This window comes from Tachysurus vachellii, chromosome 3 (genome assembly GCF_030014155.1).
Source record: "Tachysurus vachellii isolate PV-2020 chromosome 3, HZAU_Pvac_v1, whole genome shotgun sequence".
NCBI classification, from domain to species: domain Eukaryota; kingdom Metazoa; phylum Chordata; class Actinopteri; order Siluriformes; family Bagridae; genus Tachysurus; species Tachysurus vachellii.
Window position 1 is genome coordinate 5,903,372 of NC_083462.1, and position 27,500 is coordinate 5,930,871.

The window sequence follows — 27,500 nt, forward strand, 5'->3', positions numbered from 1 at the left end:
TAGGTTTAAATAAGTTTGCACAAAGTTTTGTACAGCAGATGCTCCACACGATCAAACCCTAACAAACTGTTTTGTTTTGTTGATTGATTCTTTGTTTGTTTGTTTAAACGGTTAAGGAAAGTGTTCAGGACAGACGAGTTTGAGCTTCTCAGTAACGTAGAGAGAGAAGAAGGCTAGTGAAGGAGCGAGCGTATATAGCTGCTATATGTAATGTAATCAATACCAGGAACTAGTTTTGTGGACTCAGTAAACGTAACTAGGGTATAAACAGATAAATATATTGTTGAGCCACATTGCAGCACGGATTTTAGATATTTCGGTACATCTTCACTTCCTGTGGTTTTGAACCCCATTTTTTTTCTTATTGGTTCAATAATACGTCGTAAACGTCGGCTCGAAACGGACTGTTTTATTTTATTATTATTATTATTTTTTTGTTTAAAGTTTCTTCTTGTTCTAAAAAGCTCTGTAAACATAAACACACAAAAAAAAAAACGCTTCATCCAGTTTCTCAAGGATCCCAGTCGCGCCGGATGAGTAGGATTCTGGAAACTATAAAAAATGTCGTGTTTGAGTTTATTTAAGTAAATTATTTGGTTCGGGTTTAGACGTAGACTTGTTAAGAGGATCGCTTGTAGCTTTCAGTAATTTCACCCAAATGATCTGAACGATCTTGTAGCGCGTTTCTGGAGAATTTGTTCTCAACGTCATCATCAGCAAAATTGTGACTGTTTCAGCTTTTTAAGGTTCTGATTAATGCTAAACTTGTTCGTACGCTAGTCAACCTGCACTTCGTTGCATCGTGCTAAAGTTCTAGTAGCTCGGGGAAAAGGACGCTCATGTGGAACAACCGAAGTTGATCTAGATACAAGAACATGACATCACGAGCCACGATTCTTCCTGTGAACATTTCTCTACTCTGCACATTTGTGGCACAAACCTTTTTTTATATATATATATAAACATTGCGAATATTTGTCACGGTACGAAGCCACTTTAGCTCGTAAAATCTCTACTCAAACCGACGAGAGCGTCCGAGGTACGGTGTCGTTTCCATGATTCGCCAGATGAAAATGAAATCTGATCTGTAGCTTCTGCAGTATTTTTTTTTTTATTTTTTATTAAGCTGATAATAAACCTGTAAATGATAGACAAAGAGCTTTATTTTTATGTAAAGTGACTGCAGGTTTCTGTACTAGATTATGATTTTGCAGTATTGTTGTATTTTTGTTGTCGTTTCCCATCTCTATGTTTCTATACATCAGTGTATCATTAATATTGTGACACAAACAACAGATTTAGATGATTTTTATTTACTTTTTTTATGTTGTTTTAAATAGCTAATAAATAGCAGGCTGCTGTTGGCACTTTGGTAGTTAATCTAAAGGTAAATATTCTTTACTGCTTGTCACGAGGTGCGACTAAACATCCGAATGTCGGGAGATTGTGGCAAGTGAGATTAATGGTTTAACGGTGAGATTAAAACTGCACCTTTTTAAAAAAATAGAAATACTCGAGCTGTAAGTGAATCCATACAGTAACAGATTCTAGGCTGGGATCATTTGGTACAGAAGGAAATAAGGAACGTGTTTAAAATAAAGGTACCGTTGAATGTTTTTAGCACCAATTCACCAATGTTCTAGTTAAACGTAACGATAAGAGCCAGAACTTTTATCCTGGCTTCTGACGGTAACATTATTGTACTAAAACAGGATTATATGTTTAAACATCATGTGGTGGTGATGATGCCTTGTCTAAATGTAAAGGGCTTTAAAGGACAAACTGCCATTGTGAACGAGACAGACTTCATCTCCGGAGCACCAGCACTGCCATCTCTCTGTGCAGCATGGAATATGAAACGTCTGTGTGACAGAGGGTTTAGTATTGTACTAGATTTTATAACTGAGTATCAGCACATGCTTTGCTGTGTTGGTCTGAATTTAAACTATATTACAGACTTGATCCTAATATATTGACTGTGATTTGCCAGACTTTCTATAAATAGAGGCATTTTAACAACACACACACACACACACACACACACACACACACACGCAGCTCCGTATGTGTTATTGGACACCTTTTATTTCGCAGCTAGGGTCTGGGGAGGGGAAATCACTCACCACTGTTTAAAAGGATATCTATATATTTTTATACAAATGTCTGTCTTGTAAAAATGTATTTTAAATAAAAGCTTAAAAAGTAGAGGTGTGTAACTCCTTTAAAGAAAAGTGCTCGGTGTTTCTTGCTGTGATTGTCTATGAAAATGTAACAAGGTCTGGGTGTTATTTTTTGCTTAAGTTTTTGGACAAGAGGCCACGCCTACTTTTCTAGGACAGTCTCTCTCACTCTCTCACTCACTCACTCACACTTACACACACACACACACACACAGACCACTTCCCCATCTTTTCGAGTACTGACGTGCACACAAGTGCCACATCCCTTACTGTCGCACTCCTTCTTTTCTAGTACAGACACACACACACCTTCTGCATCAAGACTACATAAAGCAGTGGTGTCCAATCTTATCCACAAAGCGCCGGTGTGGGTGCAGGTTTTAATTCTAACCAGGCATAAGCCACACCTAGTAGACTCTGGTGTGTCTTCTGCTTGGTTGGAATGAAAACCTGCACCCACACCGACCCTTTCCGTATAAAATTGGACATGGCTGACACAAAGCATTAAGAGAACGAAACTGATTCTGAGGGTTAAGTTAAGGGCCTTGTTCAGGGGCCCAGCAGTGGCAGCTGGATGGACCTGGGATTCAAACTCATGACCTTCCGGTCAGTAGTCCAACAGTTTAACCCCTGAGCTGCCACATCCCTGTAATATTAGTAATAGTGCACTAGTATCTAAGCATCTTTACCTCTTTAATAAAGACTGTCTGGGCTTTTTATAGCCTCTAGGTGGCACTAAGATCCTCTTAATCTGGCTGAATCACCAGCAGTGAAGCATCTTCACACTGAACTCTTCACTCTTCTCTTTTTAATCAACTTTCGTTTTATTTCCTTTTCTCCTCATTGTGTTTGTACGTGTGTGTGTGTGTGTGTGTGTGTGTGTGTGTGTGCTGACAGCTGGACACCAGAGCTGCTGTTGTGCAGGGGATAAGATCCTGTATACGGATTGTTTCTCTCTCTCTCTCTCTCTCTCTCTCTCTCTCTCTCTCTCTCCATCATCCTGCTCCAGCTTTCTGCAGGTAGGCTGCTAAATTTAGTCATCACGTCATCTCGGTTTTCCTGCTTTTATGTGTCATTTTTTTTTGCACATTTTAAACTAAGGTGCCTGATGATGGACTCGGGCACGCGCTGAGAGATCAACGTGCGTTATTATAATAAAATGAAGCTTTATTCCGTTCGTGTGAAGGCAGATAGACGGTGATACGGTTGCGTTGGCATTTGAAGCTGGTGACAACTCGAGTGTTTTTTCCCTACCTGGTGATAATATTGTACCTTATCATGTGTTTATTTATCTATTTGTTTCTGCACTGATTTAACTTTATAATATTTGTCCGGTTTCCTTTTCTCCATCTGCAGTATTAATACTCGTCATAAACACTACACTGCTCAGTCCTAATGTTAAAAGAAAATCCCTGAGTCATGGAAATTATCCGAGTGCCGCAGTGTCTTTCCCATCATCCTCCTCCTCCTCCTCCTCCTCTTCATCCTCAATGCGGGACTGAACAGGATGCCATCACAGCACGCATTCGGATCTCTAACTAAAGTCCAAACAGAGATAAAGCAGAGATAATGTGAAAGATGGGAGACACGCAGCGCTCAGGACGTCCCAGTCATGTCATAACGCGTTATAACATAATGTCTGCATTTTTCAATTCAAAATATTCCGTTTTGGCGAATAAATAGCACCATGATGCTAAATATGAAATATGTGATACTAATTACCAAAAGTATGAATCGTTTTATTTTTATTTTTTAAATAAATCGACTTCTTTTGACGGGGACACGGTGGCTTAGTGGTTAACACGTTCGCCTCACACCTCCAGGGTTGTGGGTTCGATTCCCGCCTCCACCTTGTGTGTGTGGAGTTTACATGTTCTCCCCGTGCCTCGGGGGTTTCCTCTGGGTACTCCGGTTTCCTCCCCCGGTCCAAAGACATGCATGGTAGGTTGATTGGCATCTCTGGAAAATTGTCCGTAGTGTGTGAGTGAATGAGAGTGTGTGTGTTCAGTTCATCTGGGTGAATAAGACTGGGCGTGCCTTAAATGGGCGCGCCCTTTGTTTATATGTTAAATGGGCGTGTCTTACACGGGTGTGTCCTTCAGTTTATATGTTAAATGGGCGTATCTTAAATGGGCGTGTCCTTCAGTTTATATGTTAAATGGGCGTATCTTAAGTGGGCGTATCCTTCAGTTTATAAGTTAAATGGGCGTATCTTAAGTTGGCGTGTCCTTCAGTTTATATGTTAAATGAGACTGGGTGTGTCTTATGTGGGCGTGTCCTTCAGTTTATATGTTAAATGAGACTGGGTGTGTCTTATGTGGGCGTGTCCTTCAGTTTATATGTGAAATGGGCGTGTCTTAAGTGGGCGTGTCCGTCAGTTTATGTGTTAAATGGGCGTGCCTTTAATGGGCGTGTCCTTCAGTTTATATGTATGTTTATATGCCATAAGCATCCTTTAGTTCATATGTGAAAATTTGACTGGGTGTGTCCTTGAGTCTGTATCTGGAAACAAGTATGAGAAACGTGTCTGAGTAGGAGTGTTATTGATTCCATATATGGGAGTGGGAGTGGCTGTGAGTGGGTGTGTCTACAAGGCTGGATGTGGAAATAAGAACAGCTCAGGGGGGATAAATCAATATAAATACATACAATAAATACATATAAATCAAGGAAAAGTGTTGTGGTCTTGTGAGAAAATATATATCATCAAATATGCAAATAGACAAACATAAGAAAATGGTAAAAATTATAAAAACAATCCTAATTCTACAATACTGTTCCTTCTCTGAATCTGCCTTCTCCTCGTTCCTTCACTTACCCTCTCAACTTTTTTCTGCTTTCTTTTCTTTTGTTTTTAAGGCCCTGTTCGTGACACTCTGGGATTTCTTTCTGTAATAATCATAACATAATAACAGCATGGGGATTGAGAGTCAAGCCCCGGCTCAGCCTGCAGTCAGCCTGACGCCCAGACAGGTGAAAACTTTCCAGAAGGTGGAACCCAAAGCTTTAGGGGTGAGTCAGATATCTCCCCTTAGGGACATACGTAGGATACGTATCCTAACCCAAAACTAAGGCCTTTTTTTTAAAACCCTGTGTTGTGTTGATTGTAGCACAGGATATGTCTCGCACGTTGTAAATGTTCTTTTCTGCATTTCAGTCGATCCAGATCATCATTGCTGTTTTGTCTCTGTGTCTGAGTGTCACCATGCTTCAGATCTCCTATGAAGTTCACTTCACCCCTGACCTCATTGTAGTGGTCGTGATCGTCGTGCAGGTGAATCCTGATGCTGATCTTCCTTAACAAGCGTTAAGGCAGGGTTAAGGTTGTTCTAACCCTGCTTTGACTTCAGGTCTATATATAAAAAAAATTTAAATTTGGAAACACAGCTTAAATACCAAGACAAGGCCACTTATAACAACATCACTTATATATTGAAGGTAGATTTCTTGTTTTAGCAATAAACCAAACTTTAAAGTCTTTTTTTTTTTTTTTAGATTATTGCCTCCGGTTCAATCCTGATCCATGCTGGGAGGTTCCCTTCTCTTTTCTGGGTGAGTCAACAAATAAAAAAATGTTAATGTTGTTTTTTTGTCACAGGATCAAGAGAAAGCTTTTGACAGAGTAGACCTTGTTTATCTTTTTGAAACTCATATAGCCTTTGGTTTTAGGGAATATTTTATATAAATAATCAGATTACACTTTACTGAGGCTACTTGTTTGGTTAAAATGGCTGGTGCCCTCAGCACCCCTATAAGAGGGGCATTAGACAAAGCTGCCCTCTTTCAGGATATCTTTACAACATTGTTATTGAACCCTTAGGTGCAAAAACACACTGACTCCCAGGTCAAGATCTCAGCTTATGCATATGACCTTACAGTTTTAATTATAGTTAATCAGGATGTTCAACATCTAAAAGGAAACTAAGATTGCCATGGTTAAAGCATCTTCTGCCAAAGTTCTGGACCAAAAGTGATGCTTTATGTTGTGGACAAGAGAACCCTTTCTCCCAGGTGGATTGAAATGGGGGAAGGAGTGCTTTCAATACTTAGGCCCTGTAGGAAGAGTTCTGGTCTGCAATACGCTGTCACCTCATCTTTGTGTCAAGATGACTGTGCCTGAACCTCCCGAAGATGTTGTAAAGAATATTTACTGGTCAGGGATGTGGTAGCCTTGTGGTTGAGGTGATGTACTACTGACTAGATCTACTACTGTACTACTGATCATGAGTTCGAATCCGTGGTCCACCAAGCTGCCACTGCTGGGCCCCTGAGAAAGGCTCTTAACCCTCAGTTGTATAAATTGAAATAAAATGTAAGTCACTCTGGAAAAGGGTGTCTGCTAACATTGGCTGAAGGCTTCAATGCTCTATCTGCACAGGCAAAAGGGAGGTCAAGGGCTTGTTGACATCAAGACGCGAGCCAAGGCTTTCAGACTTCAGACAGCTAAAAGACTCCTTTATGTAGAGGATGTAAGCTGGTCTGGGGTTACCTGTGTGAGAAGAGCGAGAGAACCTGTTTGTCACTTGTTAATGATGGACAATAAATGGACTGACATGTAAGTTTCTGTAAGTCAGTGCTAAAATCATGGACATTGCTGAACTATTCCCAAGAGTCAAATCACACTCACCATTCCTGGTTAATGGAAGAACGTCTGTTTTTCAACCCTGCACTGGAGGTAGAAATTCTTAAATCAGTATCACTAAGGAATGCTCTACTTCCTGCGAACATTTCCAAAGTTGGGCATTTACCCTCTGAAGATACGATACGATCTGTCCGAGTGGCTCAAAACCTGCTGACCTATTCGCTGGTGAGATTTCCACAGGATCACAGAGTTTCCCTGAACACATCTGATAGAGAGGAAGATCTGGAGGTCTCAGCTGCAAATGGCACGCAGCAAGAAACAGAGGGTGGTCTTCTGTCCTTTGTGACACGTCAGCTGGGGCATCTCAGTGTCATCGGGAGGAAAGCACTCTTTGTACTGTGTGTAAAAGTGCTGCACCTCTACGAGCTTGGGAATGTTAAAGAGTCCAAATGGTCAGAATTTTTTGGATCAGGCTCTTCACCCAGAGTTAGCTGGAGGACCTTGTACAAACCCCCCATTGAGAAAAAGTCAGGAGACCTGCAGTGGAGGATTGTGCATGGTATAATAGCCACAAACAGACACAGAGCAAGTCTGCCCCTTTTGCCCCACAGGTAGGGGAGGCTGCCCCTTTTGTGGACAGCTTGAAACAGTTTTTCATTTGTTTTCTAAATGTTTCTTTAGTTCCTCTTTAGTTCCATCTACTGGACGAGTGGTGTCAGACTTTAAGGGAAGCCTAAAATTTACATCTTTGGTTCAAAATACAAACGTAGTAAGAAGAAGCTCCATGTTCTATTGAATTCTATTTCTGGACAAACTAAATTGGCAACGTGGTTATTACATAAGTACAAGATGTTGTCTTGATTTTTAAAGGATTGATAAAATCTCGTTTAAAGATAGAATTTGATTTTTACAAAAAAGTTGATCATGATGGTTCCCTAAATATTTACGTGAGATCCTCCCCTTCATTAATGGTAACTGTATTATTTATCCATATCTACTTTTTTATTATATATGAAAAGTTTATATATTATATATTATAACCTTTTCTTGTCCCCTGTGTTATTTACATTTGTTATTTAACGAATTTATTTCGAATGTTTTATTACTATGTTAAATTTTAATCGATGATTTCTTACTTTTTTCTGATTAATTAAAGAGATGTAAAGGGGTGTGTCTTTCTCTCTCTCGCTCTCTCGCTCTCTCTCTCTCTCTCTCTCTCTCTCTCTCTCTCTCTCTCTCTCTCTCTCTCTCTCTCTGTGGTCTGTGTGAGTGTAGGTAAAGGCGACACTGGCTATTCACCTTGTAAGTGCTGCGTTCGCCACGGCCGCTCTGGGGCTCCTGTCTCGCCACCTTCCCTACAGACAGGACTCGTATCACTGTGAGCACTGCAGGAGATTGGAGATCTACGCTGTGGTAACACACACACACACACACACACACACACACTTACACAATACATTAACCCTATTTCTAGTCGCTGACTAACAAGCCTGGGGTGCGTTTTTATCTGCACGAGCAACTAAAAGATTAAACTTCAGCTTTCTGTCTAACAAGAATATTGCCATAGTAACAATATCATCATCAGGGCATCTGCATGCGTATGGTTTTATTACTAGTAATCCCTAAAGCGCTTAGAACAATATTTGCATATCGGTTGTGTATCGCAGTCAATAATCGGTGTGTTCTGTTACAGTTTTTCATTTAAAAATAACACAGATGACATTTCAAAGGACTGTACCAAAGTGCAAAAAGAATTTGGTAATAAGACCTTCACGGAGTTGACACACTGATTCAGAGTCAGTTTATATGAATGATTTTTTTTCCCACACTCTCTGCACCATATACACACTCTGATAAAGCTCTGTGAGTCAGCAGCGAGGTCAGAAACCTCATCTGTCTGGTCATTCTATGATAAATTGGTGTTAGCGTGAAACAGTGTGTGAGTTTTTATAGCTGGGGTCAACGGAGTCTAGAAGCTAGAGCTAAATAATGAACTGTGCATGATTGTAGAATCCATTGTCTCTAAAATACCTGATAAACAGGCATGTATTTTTGTATATAGAGAAAATCTCAAGACATGACCAAAGAAATAATAAAGAAGCAATTCTCATGAGTCATTTTAGTGATTTGAATCATTTGATTCATTCTGTTAAAAGATTTGTTCAAGTTTTGTTCGTTGACTCAGTAGTGACTAATTTTACATGGGAATATGCGGTTACATAATGATTACTTGAATACCTGTACACAGCCAAAAGTATGTGCACCCCCTGATTAGAACACCTATATCTGTTTCTTCACACAAAACTGAGGAGCTAACAAACATAAAAGCACTGATCCAGCATGACAGTGCACCTGTGCACAAAGCGAGCTGTGGGATGTCATGGTGTGTACTTTTTTCAGTGTTTTTTATGACGGTGTTTTGTGTTGTCGTTTGGTCTCTTGTCATTTGTTCATGCATACGTGTTTTTTATGTTTGTGTATTTATTTTTAAGGTCATTCTGCCTTCTTTTTCTTTTGCAACGCTTCACATTCTCATTTGTAAGCAATGCGAGTAGGCCATAACGTAGACAGAGTTGTAAATCCGAACGACATTTGACACGTTCACTTTTTCCAAATGAACAAACCCACGTGCATGATTCAATACAAGACTTTTCTGTTACTGTGTGTCTGATAAAGCGAGCGAACTTTCAGCACAAGCTTTTATTACAAAGTCGATTTCTGTGCCTCGGATACGGTTTACGTAAATTTCTCACCTGCGCACACGTCGGACCTTTATCTAATGCTCACGTGCGAATGAGGATTAGATCTGAATTCAATCGGTTGGTGATTTGTTTGTTTAAAAACTATATCTGTATCACATTTAGACCTAAAAATTAGAAAATTTGCACTTGGTACAGATTTTTGGAGAGAGCAGTTTGACAAGAAAAAAAAACTGTAACAGTTTCTGTTGAATACTCAGCTTTTGGATACAGCACGAGTTTAAAGTTAAATGTTTTTGGTCTTTTGGTAAATTGAATCCAGCTTTGTTTCTTGTGTCTGCTTTCCCAAAGCAACAATATTGTTTCAAGAAATGCACTGATACAGTCGAAAGAAAATGTAAAGTAAGTAACACTTGCTCTTGTGCTTGAGGTTCTGTAAATGCATGGATGTAGACCATTTAAGCGACTGTACACTTCAGTTCACATAATTGAGTTAATTATTTAGTGTACATTTCTATTGTTGAGTTTTTTTCTTCTGTGCACCTTTGGCACCTCAGTGTATCGTCTTTAATTTGCTTCACCAGTCTCTTAATTGGACTTTATCATTTGCTGTTCATTTTGCACTTTGGACAGTGTTTTGAATGTTATTGTATTATATTGTATTATATTATATTTTACTGCTATAGGAAGATAAAACAAAGCTAAAAGAAATCCAGGACTTCTGATTAAGACATCTTTAATTACAAATAATGTTTGTGTGTATATTTTTATATGTTGTGATATGTTTGTGTAGTTCTGACTGAGTTACACCTGATTCTTGCTCTGTTGTCTCTGATTGTGGGCGGAGTTTAGCTCCTGATTGACGGCTTGTTGGCTACGCTGGTGCTGTTCCTGGTGGTGGAGCTGATCGTCTGCATCGTCACCATTCTGTTTGGACTCAGTGTTCTGGCCAAAGGAGGCCTGCATGTTAGTGTGGTTTGTTAATGAAACACATGACAACAACATACTGTCTTTAGTAACAGTGTCCGTGGTCTACAGCAGTGCTGCTATTGTTATTGCTATTACTAATATTACTGTTACTGCTGTTACTATCAATACTACTACAAATACTGTCAATACTACTATTACTATAAATATGGCTACAAATAATACTACTGCAAATACTGCTACTACTATTATTACTGTGAATACTGCTGCTATCAGTACTACTACAATACTACTATTACTATATTAATAGTAACAGTATTATTACTTCCCCAAATACTGTCAATACTACTACAAATACTGTTTCTTCTAATACGATTACTGTCCTTACTGCTACTATCAATACTACTACCTCTACAAATACCGTCAGTACTAATACAGACATTGCTACTACTATAAATTACTACTAATGCTATAAATACTGCTACTATTAATACCGTTATTGCTACTACTACTATCAATACTACTACAAGCACTGCTTCTATTACTACCCCTACTAATAAAACCAGTACTACTATGAATACTGCTCACACATTTGGTATCAATACTCCTACTAAATCCTGCTGCTGTCATTACTACCTCTATAAATAGTGCTATTATAAATATTACTACGTACTACTACACATACTAGAAATGCTGCCACAATTAATACTACCACTAATACTAGTACTATTAATACCATTATGAATACTGTTCCTCTTTTTATTAATAATACTAATACTAATCAAATCTGCTAGTAATAAATATGTTTGCTAAGAATGATCAATACTTCTACAAATACTGCTACTATTACCAACAATACTATAAACACAGCTCCAGTAAATACTACTATTACTAAAAAAAAAAACATATAAATACTGCTACAATAAATAGTACTATTACTGAAAAATACTATAAATGCTGCTACAATAAATACTACAATTACTAAAAAAAACTATATAAATGCTGCTACAATAAATAGTACTATTACTGAAAAATACTATAAATACTGTTATAATAAGTATTACTATTACTAAAAAATACTATAAATACTGCTCCAGTAAATACTACTATTACTAAAAAAACTATATAAATACTGCTCCAGTAAATACTTCTATTACTAAAAAAACTATATAAATACTGCTACAATAAATAGTACTATTACTGAAAAATACTATAAATGCTGCTACAATAAATACTACAATAAAAAAAAAATACTATAAATACTGCTCCAGTAAAAAGTACTATTACTAAAAAAAATATTATATTATAAATACTACTATTGCTAAAAATACTATAAATACTGCTCCAGTAAATAGTGCTATTACTACAAATACTAAAAATTGTATAAGTAGTTGTAATAGTAACAAACTAGTAAAAATGAATGTAATAATAATGGAAATAGAATATATTCCACCAGGACAGAGTAAAAAGTTGAAATGCTTTGTAGCTGATGATTAATGTCAATGTGTTTGCGTTCTTTATGAAGTATAAAGGTTAATGTTTTCTCGCTCTCCAGCTTCCCGGCGTGGTCCAGCGTATTGAAAGTCCTCCAGCTCGTCCTGCTCCTCCTCAACAAGAGAGTGCACCTCCTCAGGTACAGAAGCCCAACGGCTCCATTCAAAACAAGAACTACTGAGAAATAAGAAATGTCTTGGAGCCATGATATCACAATGAACTGAGTTCCTTTTAAACTATTTATTAATAGATTTAGAATATATTTCTGCCTATGTAACACTTATACTCCATATAGACACAAGGAAAAAATTAGCAAAAAAGGTGATTAGCAAATTTTGATAAAGATTAGCACTTTCAGGGAAATATTAGCTAATATTAGTTCCATAAAGCTAATATTAACCCATGTGACCCGGACTTATTATAGCATACATGAGTGAAATTAGCCAGCTAGCATTCAGATTAGCATATCAAGATTTATTGTAGTACTTTAAGGCTAATGTTAGCATTAATATTATTAGCATGTAGCCTAAATTTATTACATTATATCCAAGAGGGCAATATAATGACTACAATGTGCATATTAGGACTATGCTAGGACTTAAGATTGGCATATCAGCACTACGGTTTTCACTCATATGGGTAGAATTAGCAAGCTAGGGTAAAGATTAGCCATTAGGATTAAATTTTAGATAATATTAGCATGAAGATTATGATGTTAGTACTAGTTGAAGGTTCAGATTCATTTGTGTTTTTGTTAAATCTTGGCATGCATTTACTTTAATGCTAATCATTTTTTTAAGCAGGTGGAGGAGGTGGTGGAGGAGGTGTTGGTAGCCGTGGCTGCAAGTGAAGATTATCCTCAGTCTGTAGACGAAGCTTCTACTCCTCCCACTGAACCACAGGTCGAGCCCATTGATTCTATAGCGGAGGTCTGAGGCTAGCAGAACGTCGTGATCGTTTTGGTTTAGCAGCTAGTCAGTTTCTGCTCTCAGAACATATTTCAATAACTAAAACTCCTGTGTGTTTTTCCACCAATTATACCGGAGAGCGAAGACCTGAGGCCAAAAATGAAATGTAAACAATTTACACTAGCATCGTAGCTCCTTTTTTAAAAACAAACAAAAAAAAACCTGTGATGTGAATAATGTGAATAATGATATTAGAGCCATTTTACCCTGAGGCAGTTTAGACTTTTCAAATATATTAAATAAAGTTTATACCACAGCGCTGCCAGATTCTCAAAGCTGATTGGTCAGAAGGTGCTGATTCTTTTTTTTAATTTATTTATTTTTTCCCCTTTAGCTGCAGCTCAGACACTCGTGCCTGCTGCGAGTTCATATCCGTTCAGTTTGTATCTTCCGATACGTTATGGTTTCTATAGAAACAGCTATTTATGGAAGGAGTCTCCAGTTTCAGCTGTGTGGAAAGCGGTAACGTTACGTTTTACTGATTAATGCGACGAGCTGCTGTTTGTAGCTGATAACAGGAATCGACTCTGGAGTCGATTCTTGTTTCACGGACATTCCACTTAACTAAAAATGGATAAAAAAAATATTTTTTAAGTACTATTGCCGTGGTATAAGACGAATAAAACATTTCTCTCATGCTGTTATTGGAAAATATTACAATTTAAGTTGGCAGCAGTAATTCCTTTTGCTGTCGTTGGTCATTTTCCTGGTCCTGCTTTATTCCTCACTCATGAGACATTTCACAGTGAGTTTCAGGACAATCTATCATTAAAGTCCTTATATTTCAGTACATGCTGTAGGACATACAAGATGCTTTTTGTCGTTTTTCTCACTTGCACTATAGAGTGGATGAATGTGATTAGCTGTGATTAGTCTGTGTAACACAGTGAAACTGTATCACATTACACATCCACTTTGGACCTTGTGTTTCTTCATGGAGAGGATTCCTCTGTATACAAGTGTAGGGCACTACATCATGATGTCCTCATCTCATCCTTCACTAAACACGAGCTTGATGAAAACGGAGGGTTGTCTTGTTTATTTATTTGCTTATTATTATTTTTTAAATGTATGGTTGAATATTTTAAAAAGAAAATCTGAGAGAGTTAATATTCTGCACTTAGATATTAGATCTCTGGTATTAAAGAGCTGTGTTTTTATGATATAAGGTGTGGCAAAACTCCCCTCTTAGCACAGAATAAACATATGGAGAGGAAAAAGAAACAAGAGAACAAAAATAAAAATGATATTAATGTGTGTGGTAGGAGGACAGAGCCCCCAAATCAGAGCCGGAATCTGAGGATCAATATGTATTAATCAGTCTCAATTAGTCAAAATAAGATTACTTTCCACAAGATGGCAGCAGAGTGAAGTGCAGAATCTCAGTGAATACACACTTGTCACATTTGTCTTCCTGTCTGTCTGTCTGTCTGTCTGTCTTTATTTTCCTGTCTGTCTGTATTCCTTTCTGTCTTTTTGTCTGTCTGTCTGTCTGTCTGTCTTTATTTTCCTGTCTGTCTGTATTCCTGTCTGTCTTTGTCTTCTTGTCTGTCTTTTTGTCTTTCTGTCTGTCTGCCGTCCATCTGTCTGTCTTTATTTTCCTGTCTGCCAAATTAACATGTTTTTTTTTTTATAATAAAATGTTTTTTTTAATTATTGTAAAACATTATGATATAATTTTATCCTATATTTATTTTAGTATATATTAATATACTATGCTAGAATAAGCACTTTAGTAAATATTTAGGGGGGGATTATTATTAGAATTATAATTATTATTATTTAAGATTTAAAATCGTATTAAACAAAATGTAAATCTAAACATTTGCTTAGAAATATTCAATAATATGTTGTTATTATTATTATACGTTATTTTATTATTATATATATATGATATTATGATGATGATTATTTATTTATTTTACAGTAGTAGCAGAAGCAGTCATGTTAGTTAGTTAGTTATTTAGTTAGTTAGTTAGTTGGTTAGTGTGGTTTCTGCTAAAATCCATACAGTCACATCCACAATCTGATCTTTTAACAAACAGGAAAAGTTCCTCCATAGATATCTATATATGTGTATATACACCATTGCAGGTGTAAGTGATAATGATCAGATCGGGTAATCACAGGACTCAAAGTCCCAGAATGCATTGCAGCTGTACAGTGCAGTTGTGCTGATTTACACCTGAGTTAGTATGAACGTTGAAGCTGTGGACCCTGATCTAGTTCAGCAGACGGTGCAGGTGAGTAAAGCTCTGCCGCATCGCTGTCTTTAGGTAGAGGTGAGGCGAGAGTGAGAGAAGCCCCGCTGCACTGCTATGAGCAGGAAATCCAGTGGCATTATGGGTACAACTACACTGAGGTCACATGTACTGATGATGGAGAGAAATGAAATGTTTTGTGGAGCTGAATGCTGTTGAGCTTCCTACATACAGATCCTGCATTCCAACCTCACCAAGAGGTAAATGTTTACTGGGAAAAGTCAACACTGTAGGAAATAATCCACATGTGTGTGTAGACACTACATTTATTTTTTTTGTCAATCAGGAAATTCACATGTGTGCATGTTTCTTGTTTCAAAAAGACAGATAATAGAGAAGTAAAGATAAAAAAATTGCTGTCATTGTCATTTATTAGATCAGAGTAATTGAATGTAGAGATGTTTATATGTTTATGGATTATCCTGAACATGTAACTCTGAAAACTCTTTTGATGAAAGGTTTGTGAAGCGTCGCACAATGTCACGTTTTCATTATTCGTATTTTATTTGATTCGATTGAACCCTTTGTCCCAGTAAACTGCTGTTTCCCTTGTGATAGCAAAAAGAAACAGACTACTGGGACATTTTCAGTCATGTTATTAACCAACACTTGAGAGCAGAAATGAGTTTTATATCAACATTTACTTTGAAGACACAAACATTCGTGTGGAAAAAAAAAAATTTCAATTTTTCTCGAACTTTTCTATGAATATATCGTCTCGGGTATTCTATGGGAAAACAGAAATAGTGATGAAACACTATAAAGTCCTGAGTGTCTACTTTCATATAAGCTTCATATCAACACCACTGTGGAGTGAGACACGATGACGACGTTCAATACTGAACAAAAGCACCTTTCCTCTGGGGAAGGGATTGAAATCTGGTGTGAAGAAACAAATTGTTCAGAGATTTGAACGTATTAAGCAAAAGTATTGAGCAAAAGCCACCAACTGAGATATCGTACAGACTGCGCTGGACTGAACATGCCGATACGATGATATTTAGTTGTGCAAACACTTATTTCAGTGATAATGTGTGTGTGTGTGTGTGTGTGTGTGTGTGTGTCCTAAAGTGATTCCTTCTCACAGATACGTCTGTTCCAGGGGAAACGTCGATGATTAATAACGGAGGAATAAAAGCAGAGTGATTACACTGTGACGCAAACACACAGCTAAACTTAGCACCAGGCACAGGCTGAACTTTAAATACTCAACACATCCTCAAAGCCCTGATTAACAACAATCTTAAACAGTCCAATGGCATTTTGTTTGATTTATTTGAGTTATTGTGTTGTAAATGTGTGCATTTTGATTTTATTGGCACTTGCGTATAATAGTATGACAGTCAGGACGAATAAACAAATTCTGCTCCATCAAAGATCCTGAGATAGAAGACTATAATGTGATTATAAATCTCCCAGAATTCCTTTTAAGTGCTTCCTTTCTTCAACGTCTGTAATAATCAGACACTGAATAGATTATCATTAAAATATTTTTTATAAATAAGTCATAAATAACAGGAACACTGTCTTTCATTCACACTGCACTTAACCCTGGGGTGGAAGTCTCTAAACCCCACTTCCCCCCCGGGGTAGAAGACGTTTCACACGTGTAATTCAGAAGCGAGAGGTTATGAATCACGTCTTTATCCTCAGGGTTATAAAACTCTGCTCTGAATCAGGATCAGCTCGGCTTTTACAGTGTTAACTTCAAATTGCGGTGCTGAATGTGTGCAGTGTGAACGCGTGTGCTGTTATAATGTTATGGATGGTTGCCTAGCAACAGACACCCAATCAGAAACTTTAGAGCTCTTCAGCCTCATATCAGGTGAAAACCAGGACCTAGCTGAACAAAAAACGGCTCGGTATATAGAGTCAAGGGGTAAAACCCTGAACAACACGGGAGTGTGTGCTGTAGAGAGAGGGAAACACTGAAAAATTAGTAAAGCACCAATGTACCAGACTACCAGATGTATTAAAAAGATAATAAATCTGTAAAAGATAACAAAACCTGCTTGACTGCAGAACTACAGAGCTGACCTTTTTCCTCGCTGATGTGAAAGTGTGAGACGAGCCGTTATTTGACGTGATAACACACTGGATCTGTCCAATCAGGGTTGTTGATGCATGAATATGCAAATAAGAAGAAGATCGGACCAGGGTTTAGAAACGTACAGTGTAAAACCTCAGATTATGAAGAGCCAGGATTCAGTGTTAACCCGGGGAAAATAGGAGCAGTGTGAAAGCTCTAACTACACAACCCAGGATCACCTTAACCTGGGGTTTACTAGGACCCAGGGGAACTAATTGATCCTTGTTACTCTCCTTTCTCCTGTGAATACTCACATTTCTCAGAGATCTGGGACTTTAATGATGCAGCATTGAAAATATTTTTGGCTTCTGTTTTAGGTTTCCGGACTGAGATCGATGCCATTACTGCAAACTGCTATAAAAAAACATTCCACCTTCATGGTCTGTTGCACAAAATAAATCTTTCTCTTGATTGGTGAATTTGCTGTTTATTCTAATGGTATTAATCATATAATAATATGATAAATTTATTACAGAATCTCCTTCCTGATGGTTCAGAGTGAGCATTATTTATAGCATCACACTTACATGTTGATGTACATGCATTACAAATCTCCTGACAATAAAGTAGTAAAATATATGTTTATATGTTTATATGGCTGTAATAATTAGATTATTACGGTGCAGCTCACTCGTGTAGAAGAGTTTCACTGTACTAGAATCAGGTAATTTGAGATATTGCCCTGCTAACACTTGGATATTGTTTGGTTACACCTAGCATTGTCTGCTTAACCTTTTACTTTTTATTGTGTTCTTGAGCTTATTGCGTGGCTTTGCAGTCACACCGTAAACAAACTTTATCACTAATTGCATAACTGTATTTATAGTAGCTGATAATGTTCATTCAGGTGAAGCCAACGATGTCATCTGCGGTCACCTGAGACAGGTGCTATGATTCATGACTCGTTTTGGATTCCACTGCTTTTTATGAATTGATATCCTTTGATTCAGTGTTTTGAAGAAAATTACAGAAATGTGCTGCCTACAATCCTGACCCCAGTCTCATACGATCATGTCTTTAATAATGTAGTGTAATATATACGTATACGTATATGTTATATATATATATATATATATATATATATATATATATATATATATATATATATATATATATATATATATATATATATAATGTTTATCCATAATGACTTAAATGCAATCATGTAAATGGAAATAGCTTCGAATTCATTCACTTTTGGAAAGTGATTCTTTTTTTTTTAAATGACGTTTTTCTAAATGACACTTCAGCACATAAGGGAGGGGTTCGAACTTAACCCTGGTACTGAGGTAAGAACACAAAAGGGCGTGATGCGTAATGTCAAATTTAATCTGCATTAATCCACTTCAGCCCGTTACACTGTACTATTAAACTGAGGTTTCAGGAAATGGTTTAAGATTTTTTTCCGAATTGGGTCGTACATTTTAGGACTTGATTCAGTTTTTTTTCTCAAACACTGACAGGGATTTATAGCTGAATTAAATTTATTACAGTTAGAGGGAACTATAGCATAACAGTGAACAAACAGGTACATTAATAAAAAAATGCATATTCACGAATAATTCTGGAAATTTCCATATGCATGAGCAAGTGAGAGAAAAGATTACCATGAAAATATGTTACAAAATCTTTTTTTTTTTTTTTTTTATAAAAGCACAATAAAAAAACAATAATAATTTCTATTCCAGCAGTTTAATAAAATAAAATTATAATCAACAACAAATGTATTTTAATAGATTTTATTTTTTCCCCTTAAAACCATTAAAATGTTAATACAATATAAAACATATATCTTAGATTTTTTACAATAATTTTTTATAATTCTGTATAATAAATGAAAGTGTATAAGAATTAAAAAAAAAAAAAATCAGTATTCTGCCGTTTATAGCTTCGTGTTCTTGTTGTATATATTTTTTTCCAGAGAGCAGAGAACCTTATCTAAGGTTAATTCTGACTGCAGATCAGATCAGATCCGATCAGATGAGGTTAAAAGAGTTAGCCTTAGAAACAGTATACATGAGTGATACATACACGAGTAATACATGAGTAATAAATAGTATGACACCAATTTTCATATTCCTGGCTATAATACTTCTACATATTCCTGAGATCATGATATACATGTTAGTTTTGTTGAGAAACGGACGTCATGAGCACACCGGGTTTCAGTCCGCGAGGATCCACAATGACTCTTTTTCATCTCTTTTAAATCTGTAAGATCGAACAGAACATCATGAGAACCATCGTTAGCACTGGAACACAGAGTTCATAAACTCTGGGTTTACACTTCATTTTAGTTTTATTCTTAATGAGAACATTTGATATCAAGGATAAAATCATAAACCTGCCTGACCAAATGTGCTTGAGTTTAAGTACCTTAAGGTTTATGGCAGTGACCCAGACATGTTTAAAAAGTTTATTCAAGTGTTTGTTCATAAACATCTTGTTTTATATTCAGCCACTAAAATTCAGTGTAAGATTATCAACAGAGGGAAAAACAAAAGTCTCTAACTGAAAGTTCTGACTCATTTTAGTTCAGACTCACAGTCAGAACATCACTCATTTGTTTACACTGAATGAAAATGTCCTGTGAGGTAAAAGGAAAAGTAAAACCAAACATTAATATGCGTTTATTCAGCCAGGATATGATTGCTAAGCAAAATCTGCTTCTATAGTTAGTGTAGTGGTGCTTCAAAGCTCCTGCAGGTAAGAAGTTGGAAAAAAAAAGCTATCATTTGAAACTCAACTCAAGTCCAATTGGTTTCTGAACAAAAGTATGTTACATCGTTAAAGCATCTATCATAAAGTCCACTGAAAACGTCAAACCTTAGACACCGAACATGTCTGGACACTGACTGATTGTTTGACTCATTTGATGATTCGTTTGGATAAAATTCTATAAAAGTGGTTTAATGTAAATGAACCCATATCTCATTGACATACTGTACAGAGAGTCGCTGATATCTGATGGGGTTTTCTTAGTCGCGTGCTAGCAGGTGTGACCATCATGAGTTGAGTTGGTTGTGGACATTTTGGTAATTCTGAGTCATAAAGACTCGTGTAGGAGTGAGTTTTGATTGCATAAGCCCTTCCCCAGCTTAATTACGTGCCCATGCTGACTGAGTAACAGGGTGAGGATGTGTCGGCCGAAGGTGTGACCGTACCATGTGCTGGAAATATAAATAATCGTATGGCTTTATATATAGATCCATATACAGATTTGCTAATATCTGCTGATCCTTTAGCTAATGGGGCAAATTGTTATAACATGAGTCATTCATTGTTCTGTGAGTGTAGGGGTGAATTTTGATTAAGCTATTGATTCATTTACTATAACAGCAGCTCTGACAGCAAAGCACAGGTTTATATTAATGCGCTTTTTCTAATACGTTATTGTTTCTATAGTAACGATTTGTTCAGCAGATGTGCCACGTAAACGGACGAAACAGTTGTGGATACGGTGACGTTTTTTAAAAGGAAAGAATTTTTTCTGTAATATTTATGGAAGGAGTCTCCGGTGTCAAGAAGCAAAGCTGTAACTTTAAGTTGTTATAAATATGGAGTAAAAATCCGCAAACAGATCATGTTTGTAGCGTGTAAACACTAATAAAAGATTTTCAATGGTCTGTTATGAGTTAACTAGCCTTCACTCAGCTCTGTGCTCCGATCGGATCGAATGGTGTGAATAAAAGCTGCCGGTGGAGTAAATGCAGTGGTTCAGTGTTTAGTATTACAGCAGCTTAAATGAGTACATTAATCGTGCTATAACAAGAGCCACTCCCAGTGATTCCTCTGCTTTGGACATACTCCGCTTCAGTCATGTGCTGAAGGATCAATTTGTCACGGATGTAAAGAATTAATACCACTCTCACTAATCCCGGCTGACTGCAAGTCAACCACAGACTGTTTGACTACGTCCGAGAAAGTTTGTATAACAGTAGCAGACGGGTGTTATACAAACCCTAGCAAAGAAGTCGATGAATGCGATACTTAGCTTAATGTTTGCTCAGAGTGAAAAGACATAATGGCTTCAATAGCTTTCTCAGCTGAAGCACTGAACCATAATGGAGCCTTTATGAACCATAATAGCGCTTTATTCATTGTTAAAGAGAGGAACACTGGAGCAAAGAAACAGTGATATTAATGCTTAAAAATATCGCTATAGACAGCGAGAGGAAGCTGCTTTAGTTTTTGCATGTTAGTGTTGCTTTTATAGTTTATAGTTTAGAGCACTAGCTTCACTACAGAGTCTGGAAAATGGTTTTGTCAATAAAATCCACAGGATGAGGATTTAAGATGATTTTTTTTTTGTGCTTCACACAAAATCATTGAATTTGAACTTTTTAATTTAAACACAAGATTCTGTGAAAGTTCTTTTGAAACTTAGTAAATATATTTTTATTCCAGAAAATACTACAAAATATAGCCCACACTCTCTGAAACTAAATTCTGAATTAAAAAATCTGTGCTACAGGTTCGGCACGTACATTTTACTCTGTAATTCACTTTATTATGAACTGTGTGATTTCTACTTATTTCTTATATATATTAGCACTGAGCTAACAGTAGTGTTTACAACAAGACAAGGCAGCTAGCACAATGCTGGTGTAGCATTTCTACAGTAAAAACACTATAAACCAATAAGAGTTATGCATTTCTAGCTGCAGTTTCCATGGTGACAAGCATCATGTGGTGGTTATTTTAGATTTCTTTTGTTTTTGAATGTTGTTTTGATTTGTGCATGAGTTATGTCTAGTCCTTGATTTGTTTTTATTTGCCACTGTAAAAACGAGAACAAACCCATCACTAATTTCAGTATAAGTTTCAACGCTAGCTATAGAATACAAATAAAACAACACTTATAGTTTAGAAAACGGTAAAATGTGTTACCTCACATACAGTATTGGTGCTTTACTTCATCATCTCTCTGGATTCACTACATACGTCCCTGTTCGGTTAGGTTTAGGTTTTGGACTTTGAGTTAGATCCTCCTGGTGAAGACAAAAGAAAGACAAATATCTTATTAGTCATTGTGTAGATTAGAAATTGTTAAGGAAAAAAAACAGAAACAGGTGTGTCCTTAAATTGTAAGATTGATTATTTTTTATGATGAGTTTTATCATTCAGAGCTTCCATTCCGACTGCAGGACAAAGGCACTGTAAATAATTTGATTCCATATTGAATTAATTAGGATTATATCTGTTTCAATACAGTACCTAGATATTCAAGAATGTAATCAAAGTTTGGTTTTCACTGTAACACTTAGTGAGGTGGATGTGGTTGTTGTTGTGGTGGTTGTTTGTCTACTGGTGTTTTTTTGTTGGCGTTGTGGTGGTTGTGGTTGTTGGATTTGTGGTTGGTATTGTGGTTGTTGGTGTTGTGGTGGTTGTTGTGGTTGGCACTGTGGTTTGTGTTAGTGTTGTGGTTGGTATTGTGGTAGGTGTTGGTGTTGTGGTTGTTGTTGTTGGTGGTGTTACGGTTGGTACTGTGGTGGGTGTTGTTGGTGTTATGGTTGGTACTGTGGTGGGTGTTGTTGGTGTTATGGTTGGTACTGTGGTGGGTGTTGTTGGTGTTATGGTTGGTACTGTGGTGGGTGTTGTTGGTGTTATGGTTGGTACTGTGGTGGGTGTTGTTGGTGTTACGGTTGGTACTGTGGTGGGTGTTGTTGGTGTTACGGTTGGTACTGTGGTGGGTGTTGTTGGTGTTACGGTTGGTACTGTGGTGGGTGTTGGTGGTGTTATGGTTGGTACTGTGGTGGGTGTTGTTGGTGTTATGGTTGGTACTGTGGTGGGTGTTGTTGGTGTTATGGTTGGTACTGTGGTGGGTGTTGTTGGTGTTACGGTTGGTACTGTGGTGGGTGTTGTTGGTGTTACGGTTGGTACTGTGGTGGGTGTTGTTGGTGTTATGGTTGGTACTGTGGTGGGTGTTGTTGGTGTTATGGTTGGTACCGTGGTGGGTGTTGTTGGTGTTATGGTTGGTATTGTGGTGCGTGTTGGTGGTGGTGTTGGTGCTGGTGCTATTTTTGGTACTGTGGTGGATGATGGTGTTGTTGCTGGTTGTTGTTGGCGTTACGGTTGCTATTGGTGGTGGTGCTGTGGTTGGTACTGCGGTGAGTGTTGATGTTGTTGCTGGTTGTTGTTGGTGTTATGGTCCTTGTTGGTAGTTCTGTGGTTGGTACTGTGGTGGTTGTTGATGTTATGGATTTTGTGGTAGTGGTTGGTCACTCAGTGAGGACATTTATTTGCATTCACTGTGTCACACAATGTGAGGTTTTAGACTTCTTTATGCAGACCTACTAGATAATTTGATGTATTGGTGAAATTATTGGTATTTGTTCTTGGTCTATTATTTTATGTGTTATGTGCAAAATGAGAGCAGAGAGTGTAAAGAGGAGCTCTTACGAAAGGATAGAGGCTCTTTTGTGGTGTGTGAGGGCTGTACGCTGGAACAGAGAGCGGCTCTCTGAAGGTAGTTCTCATATACGGAGTGTGTTCCTGTGGTGGCAGAGAACGAACTTCATCGCTGTCATCCACACAACACCATCTTATCAGCTGGGAAAACACAGAAAACAGAAATTAATCAAAGAAATTAAGGGTAAAGTCTGAAAATCATTGAAGAACCATCTCTGAAGCTGTTGATGTTTTGGTTGTTAATGACTGGGATTTCTTTCTGTCTTCATCTTTATTAAGGTTCTTGTAGGTTGTTTGGTTGTATGTACACTAATTAATAGAATTCTTACCAGGATGATGATTATGATGATGAGGAGCAGGATGGCGATGGAGGCCAGCACAAGTAAAGCGATAGCCCATCCAGGTACTCCTTCACCATGGTCAGATGATGGGTTGCTGGTTATGATAACAGGTGCTGTGTTGTTAATTTTGGTGTTGGAGGAGGACTTAGTGGTGGGTGTGGTGGAGGAGGAGGAGGAGGAGGATGCACTGTGTTCTGGATGCTTTGTTGTTTGTAAAATTACAGGGCTAGAGCTTTGTTTGCTAGTTGCTGTGGTCATTTTAGGTGTTGTGGTGGCTGTTGTTTTTGGTTTTGTTGTTGTTGTTGGTGTTGTAGTTGGCATTGTAGTTGTGGTGGTGGTTGGTGTGGTGGTTTTTGGTGTGGTGGTGGTTGGTGTGATAGTTGTTGGTGTTGTGGTGGTTGGTGTTGTGGTGCTTGGCGCGGTTGGTGTTGTGGTTGGTGTCGTGGTGGTTGGTGTGATAGTTGTTGTTGTTGTGGTGGGTGGTGTTGTGGTGCTTAGTGTGGTTAGTGTTGTGGTGGTTGGTGTTGTGGTTGGTGTTGTGGTTGGTGTTCTGGTGCTTGGTGTGGTTAGTGTTGTGGTGGTTGGTGTTGTGGTGCTTAGTGTGGTTAGTGTTGTGGTGGTTGGTGTTGTGGTTGGTGTTGTGGTTGGTGTTGTGGTGCTTAGTGTGGTTAGTGTTGTGGTGGTTGGTGTTGTGGTTGGTGTTGTGGTGCTTAGTGTGGTTAGTGTTGTGGTGGTTGGTGTTGTGGTGCTTAGTGTGGTTAGTGTTGTGGTGGTTGGTGTTGTGGTTGGTGTTGTGGTTGGTGTTGTGGTGCTTAGTGTGGTTAGTGTTGTGGTGGTTGGTGTTGTGGTGCTTAGTGTGGTTAGTGTTGTGGTGGTTGGTGTTGTGGTTGGTGTTGTGGTGCTTAGTGTGGTTAGTGTTGTGGTGGTTGGTGTTGTGGTTGGTGTTGTGGTGCTTAGTGTGGTTAGTGTTGTGGTGGTTGGTGTTGTGGTTGGTGTTGTGGTTGGTGTTGTGGTGCTTAGTGTGGTTAGTGTTGTGGTGGTTGGTGTTGTGGTTGGTGTTGTGGTTGGTGTTGTGGTGCTTAGTGTGGTTAGTGTTGTGGTGGTTGGTGTTGTGGTTGGTGTTGTGGTTGGTGTTGTGGTGCTTAGTGTGGTTAGTGTTGTGGTGGTTGGTGTGGTTGGTGTTGGTGTTGTGGTTGTGGTGGTTGGTGTGGTGGTTGTTTTGTTGAACTTTTCTATTGGTGATTTTGTGGTTGATGCATGTTTTTCTGTGGAGATAGGGTTAGTTTTTCACACGGTGATAACAGACAAGTTTTAATCATTAAAATGAATTATGTGTGTCTGTGTGTATTGTGTACTTACCATCTATAGAGTCGAGCTTGATTTGAAGGCCATCAATTTCAGAATTGCTGAGAAGAGTCTGATTAAAAATGTATTCGAGCATAACGCTATTAGTCATGACTCCTTTAAATGTAACGGTGGACTCTGCGATCACCGATCCATTTCTGATAGGCAGGAAAGAAAGAAATGATCTTTAGAGGTGATCATTTTATTCAGATATTAAACTGCTGTTACTGCATTTAGTAGTGAAATATTTTACCTGAAACTCATCTCTTGCACACCTTGATAAAATGATGCAGTTGGAGAGTCGGGGGAGCCGTAGATGCTGTAGAGCTGGGACACAGGGCACAGGGTCTTATTTAGGATGTTTAATAGTAATAAATCAAATCTTTTGTACGATCAGATGTACAGATTCATTCATACTGTACATCTGATGTTACTTAACTATTAAAATTGTGGTACTGATTTAATCCAGGCAGCGACATTAAACCTGCTTCAGTTAAAGAGATTAGATTAAATTCTATTTCTTTCTTTTATGGAAATATTAAAAAAGAATTAAAAAAAGCTGAAGGCAAGAGCTGGTCATAGGGCCAGAAAACTCAGGAAAGTCTGAAAGGTGTCAGAACCATGTGAGACTTCTGTAATACATCGAATTTAAAACACACAGTTTAGCCTTAAATACAAGTCTGAAGTGAAGACTCACTGCGCTGCTAACTTCATTGTACATCTTCTGATAGTCAGGAGATTTGGGGTCCAGGAGTGAATTGTTGTAGACGCGATTCATGATCTCCATGGTGAAGTAATAACCCACTGAATCCAGAGAAGTAAACATGGCAGCTTCCTTTATGATTACACCTTCAGCTGAAGCTGCAGAGTTAAACAGCAGTAAACAACATTACTGACAGTAACTAAGTGACGGTTGAAGGAAATCAGTCAGATATCATTACAGCTAAAATCGGGTTTTCTCAAAAATATTTTTCTCCAAAAGTTTCTGTCTGTGACACTGAATGGTTTAGAAATGTATAATGTATGGTAGATAATGAGTAAAGCTTTTTATTTATGGTCAATTAAAAGTAAATAAGTCATTAGAAATTTTGTGTTAAACATTTAGAGTTCAGGATTCCCCCAGGACACAAGACAATTCTACACACAGCAATAGACAATTTTTCTTTCTTTCTTTGAGATATTTGAGAATATTTTTCAAAATTTTGGAAAATCCAGAAATTCAAAACCAATTTATTATTATAATAAAACACACTATTTTATTTATTTATATTCATTCATTCATTCATTCATTCATTCATTCATTCATTCATTTTCTACCGCCTATCCTTTATATTTTTCATGATATTTATTTTTAATTAAATAAATCAAAGTAAAAAAAAAATTTAATTAGAAAAAAAACTAATTAAAGAAAGAAATAAAATAAAGATAGAAATAACAAAGTTTTTAAAAAAAAATTAACCAAAATTACATGATTTTATTAATAAAATGAAGAAAGAAGGAGTTGTATCATTTTAACTAAAAAAAGAGAGAAAAGTAATAAGAAATAAAAAAACAGAACAGTGTCTGGACTCATATGACCCCTAAGACCATAACAGGTTTCGCTACACTGACATGTCTCATGCAGTCACACATTTTATTAAGTGCGTAAATGTTTACAAAAGTATTTCTTGCATTCTTTCACAAGTCTGTGGTTCAACTTTAAGAGTTTCACCGAACAAATATTTGTAATTTATAATTCCTGTTTAAGTAAATTTAAGAGACAAATTGCAAACTGCAGAAAATTTCTTACCCGTCATCATGAACACGGCGATGCAGAGAGCCGGCCATGTGCCCCGGGACTTCGGAGAGAACTCCATCATGAAGAAACGTGAAAGATATCGCTAATATTTGATGTGCTGGAGCGCTGCTAAGTGTCAGAATGAAATGAGGAGACACACAGTGGCTGCTGAGTCTATAAGAAGCTGATTAAACAAACACAAACATTAATTAATCATGCGAAAGTTTCCTGGCTTATCAGGAGTTCCACTCTAGAGAAGCAGGTGTGGTTAAGAATAACACAAAAGACTGAAGCTATAGCTGGATATTGTAGTAATATGAGTAAGCTTGATTCATGACCCTCCGCTCTCAGCTTTGTTTGATCCCCGATATATAAATTATGCTGGAGATTTAATCTGCATACACTTACGTCAATAACCTTCATCTAG

General features: G+C 37.5%; 3 protein-coding genes across 10 annotated transcripts in view; 2 read left to right on the top strand and 1 right to left on the bottom strand.

The window, feature by feature from the left end:
• sema4ab (sema domain, immunoglobulin domain (Ig), transmembrane domain (TM) and short cytoplasmic domain, (semaphorin) 4Ab) overlaps nt 1–2,205 on the top strand; it is a 32,497-nt gene extending 30,292 nt beyond the window's left edge. For all 4 annotated transcript variants that reach the window (XM_060865530.1, XM_060865532.1, XM_060865529.1 and 1 more), the window contains exon 15: nt 1–2,205. This exon is cut by the window's left edge and continues 1,093 nt beyond it. The gene's annotated coding sequence lies outside the window, so the exon portion shown is untranslated.
• Nucleotides 2,206–2,971: 766 nt separating this feature from the next.
• Nucleotides 2,972–13,743, top strand: si:dkey-81h8.1 (uncharacterized protein LOC100034657 homolog). 3 transcript variants are annotated; one of them, XM_060864840.1, is made up of 9 exons: nt 2,972–3,199; nt 5,040–5,192; nt 5,338–5,454; nt 5,676–5,732; nt 8,038–8,175; nt 9,813–9,863; nt 10,314–10,427; nt 11,944–12,021; nt 12,683–13,743. In XM_060864840.1, exons 2-9 carry the CDS (start codon nt 5,097–5,099, stop codon nt 12,815–12,817), a joined length of 786 nt encoding a protein of 261 aa, XP_060720823.1. In that variant the 5' UTR covers nt 2,972–3,199; nt 5,040–5,096; the 3' UTR covers nt 12,818–13,743. The 3 variants fall into 3 exon arrangements, with proteins under 3 accessions (XP_060720823.1, XP_060720824.1, XP_060720825.1); XM_060864841.1 differs by having other exon boundaries at nt 12,686–13,743; XM_060864842.1 differs by lacking the exon at nt 9,813–9,863.
• Nucleotides 13,744–18,923: 5,180 nt separating this feature from the next.
• On the bottom strand, nt 18,924–27,238 carry LOC132842707 (mucin-2-like). Of its 3 annotated transcripts, XM_060865535.1 has the most exons (9): nt 27,086–27,238; nt 25,994–26,157; nt 25,550–25,623; nt 25,312–25,454; nt 24,875–25,217; nt 23,941–24,835; nt 23,603–23,752; nt 22,091–22,191; nt 18,924–19,411 (listed from the first exon to the last, which is right to left on the bottom strand). In XM_060865535.1, exons 1-8 carry the CDS (start codon nt 27,153–27,155, stop codon nt 22,120–22,122), a joined length of 1,911 nt encoding a protein of 636 aa, XP_060721518.1. In that variant the 5' UTR covers nt 27,156–27,238; the 3' UTR covers nt 18,924–19,411; nt 22,091–22,119. The 3 variants fall into 3 exon arrangements, with proteins under 3 accessions (XP_060721518.1, XP_060721517.1, XP_060721516.1); XM_060865534.1 differs by having other exon boundaries at nt 22,100–22,191; nt 23,941–25,217; XM_060865533.1 differs by having other exon boundaries at nt 23,941–25,217.
• Between the last annotated feature and the right edge of the window lie 262 nt (nt 27,239–27,500).

What these genes read in the sequence shown, in the direction of transcription:
- LOC132842707 (XM_060865534.1), bottom strand. Translation starts at nt 27,155, where the DNA reads ATGATGGAGTTCTCTCCGAAGTCCCGGGGCACATGGCCGGCTCTCTGC. An exon ending in CGCCGTGTTCATGATGACGG is followed by an intron (nt 26,158 to 27,085) that starts GTAAGAAATTTT and finishes TTAACTCTGCAG; the next exon opens with CTTCAGCTGAAGGTGTAATC. An exon ending in ACAATGAAGTTAGCAGCGCA is followed by an intron (nt 25,624 to 25,993) that starts GTGAGTCTTCAC and finishes CCTGTGTCCCAG; the next exon opens with CTCTACAGCATCTACGGCTC.
- si:dkey-81h8.1 (XM_060864840.1), top strand. Translation starts at nt 5,097, where the DNA reads ATGGGGATTGAGAGTCAAGCCCCGGCTCAGCCTGCAGTCAGCCTGACG. An exon ending in TGGTCGTGATCGTCGTGCAG is followed by an intron (nt 5,455 to 5,675) that starts GTGAATCCTGAT and finishes TTTTTTTTTTAG; the next exon opens with ATTATTGCCTCCGGTTCAAT. An exon ending in GGTTCCCTTCTCTTTTCTGG is followed by an intron (nt 5,733 to 8,037) that starts GTGAGTCAACAA and finishes GTGTGAGTGTAG; the next exon opens with GTAAAGGCGACACTGGCTAT.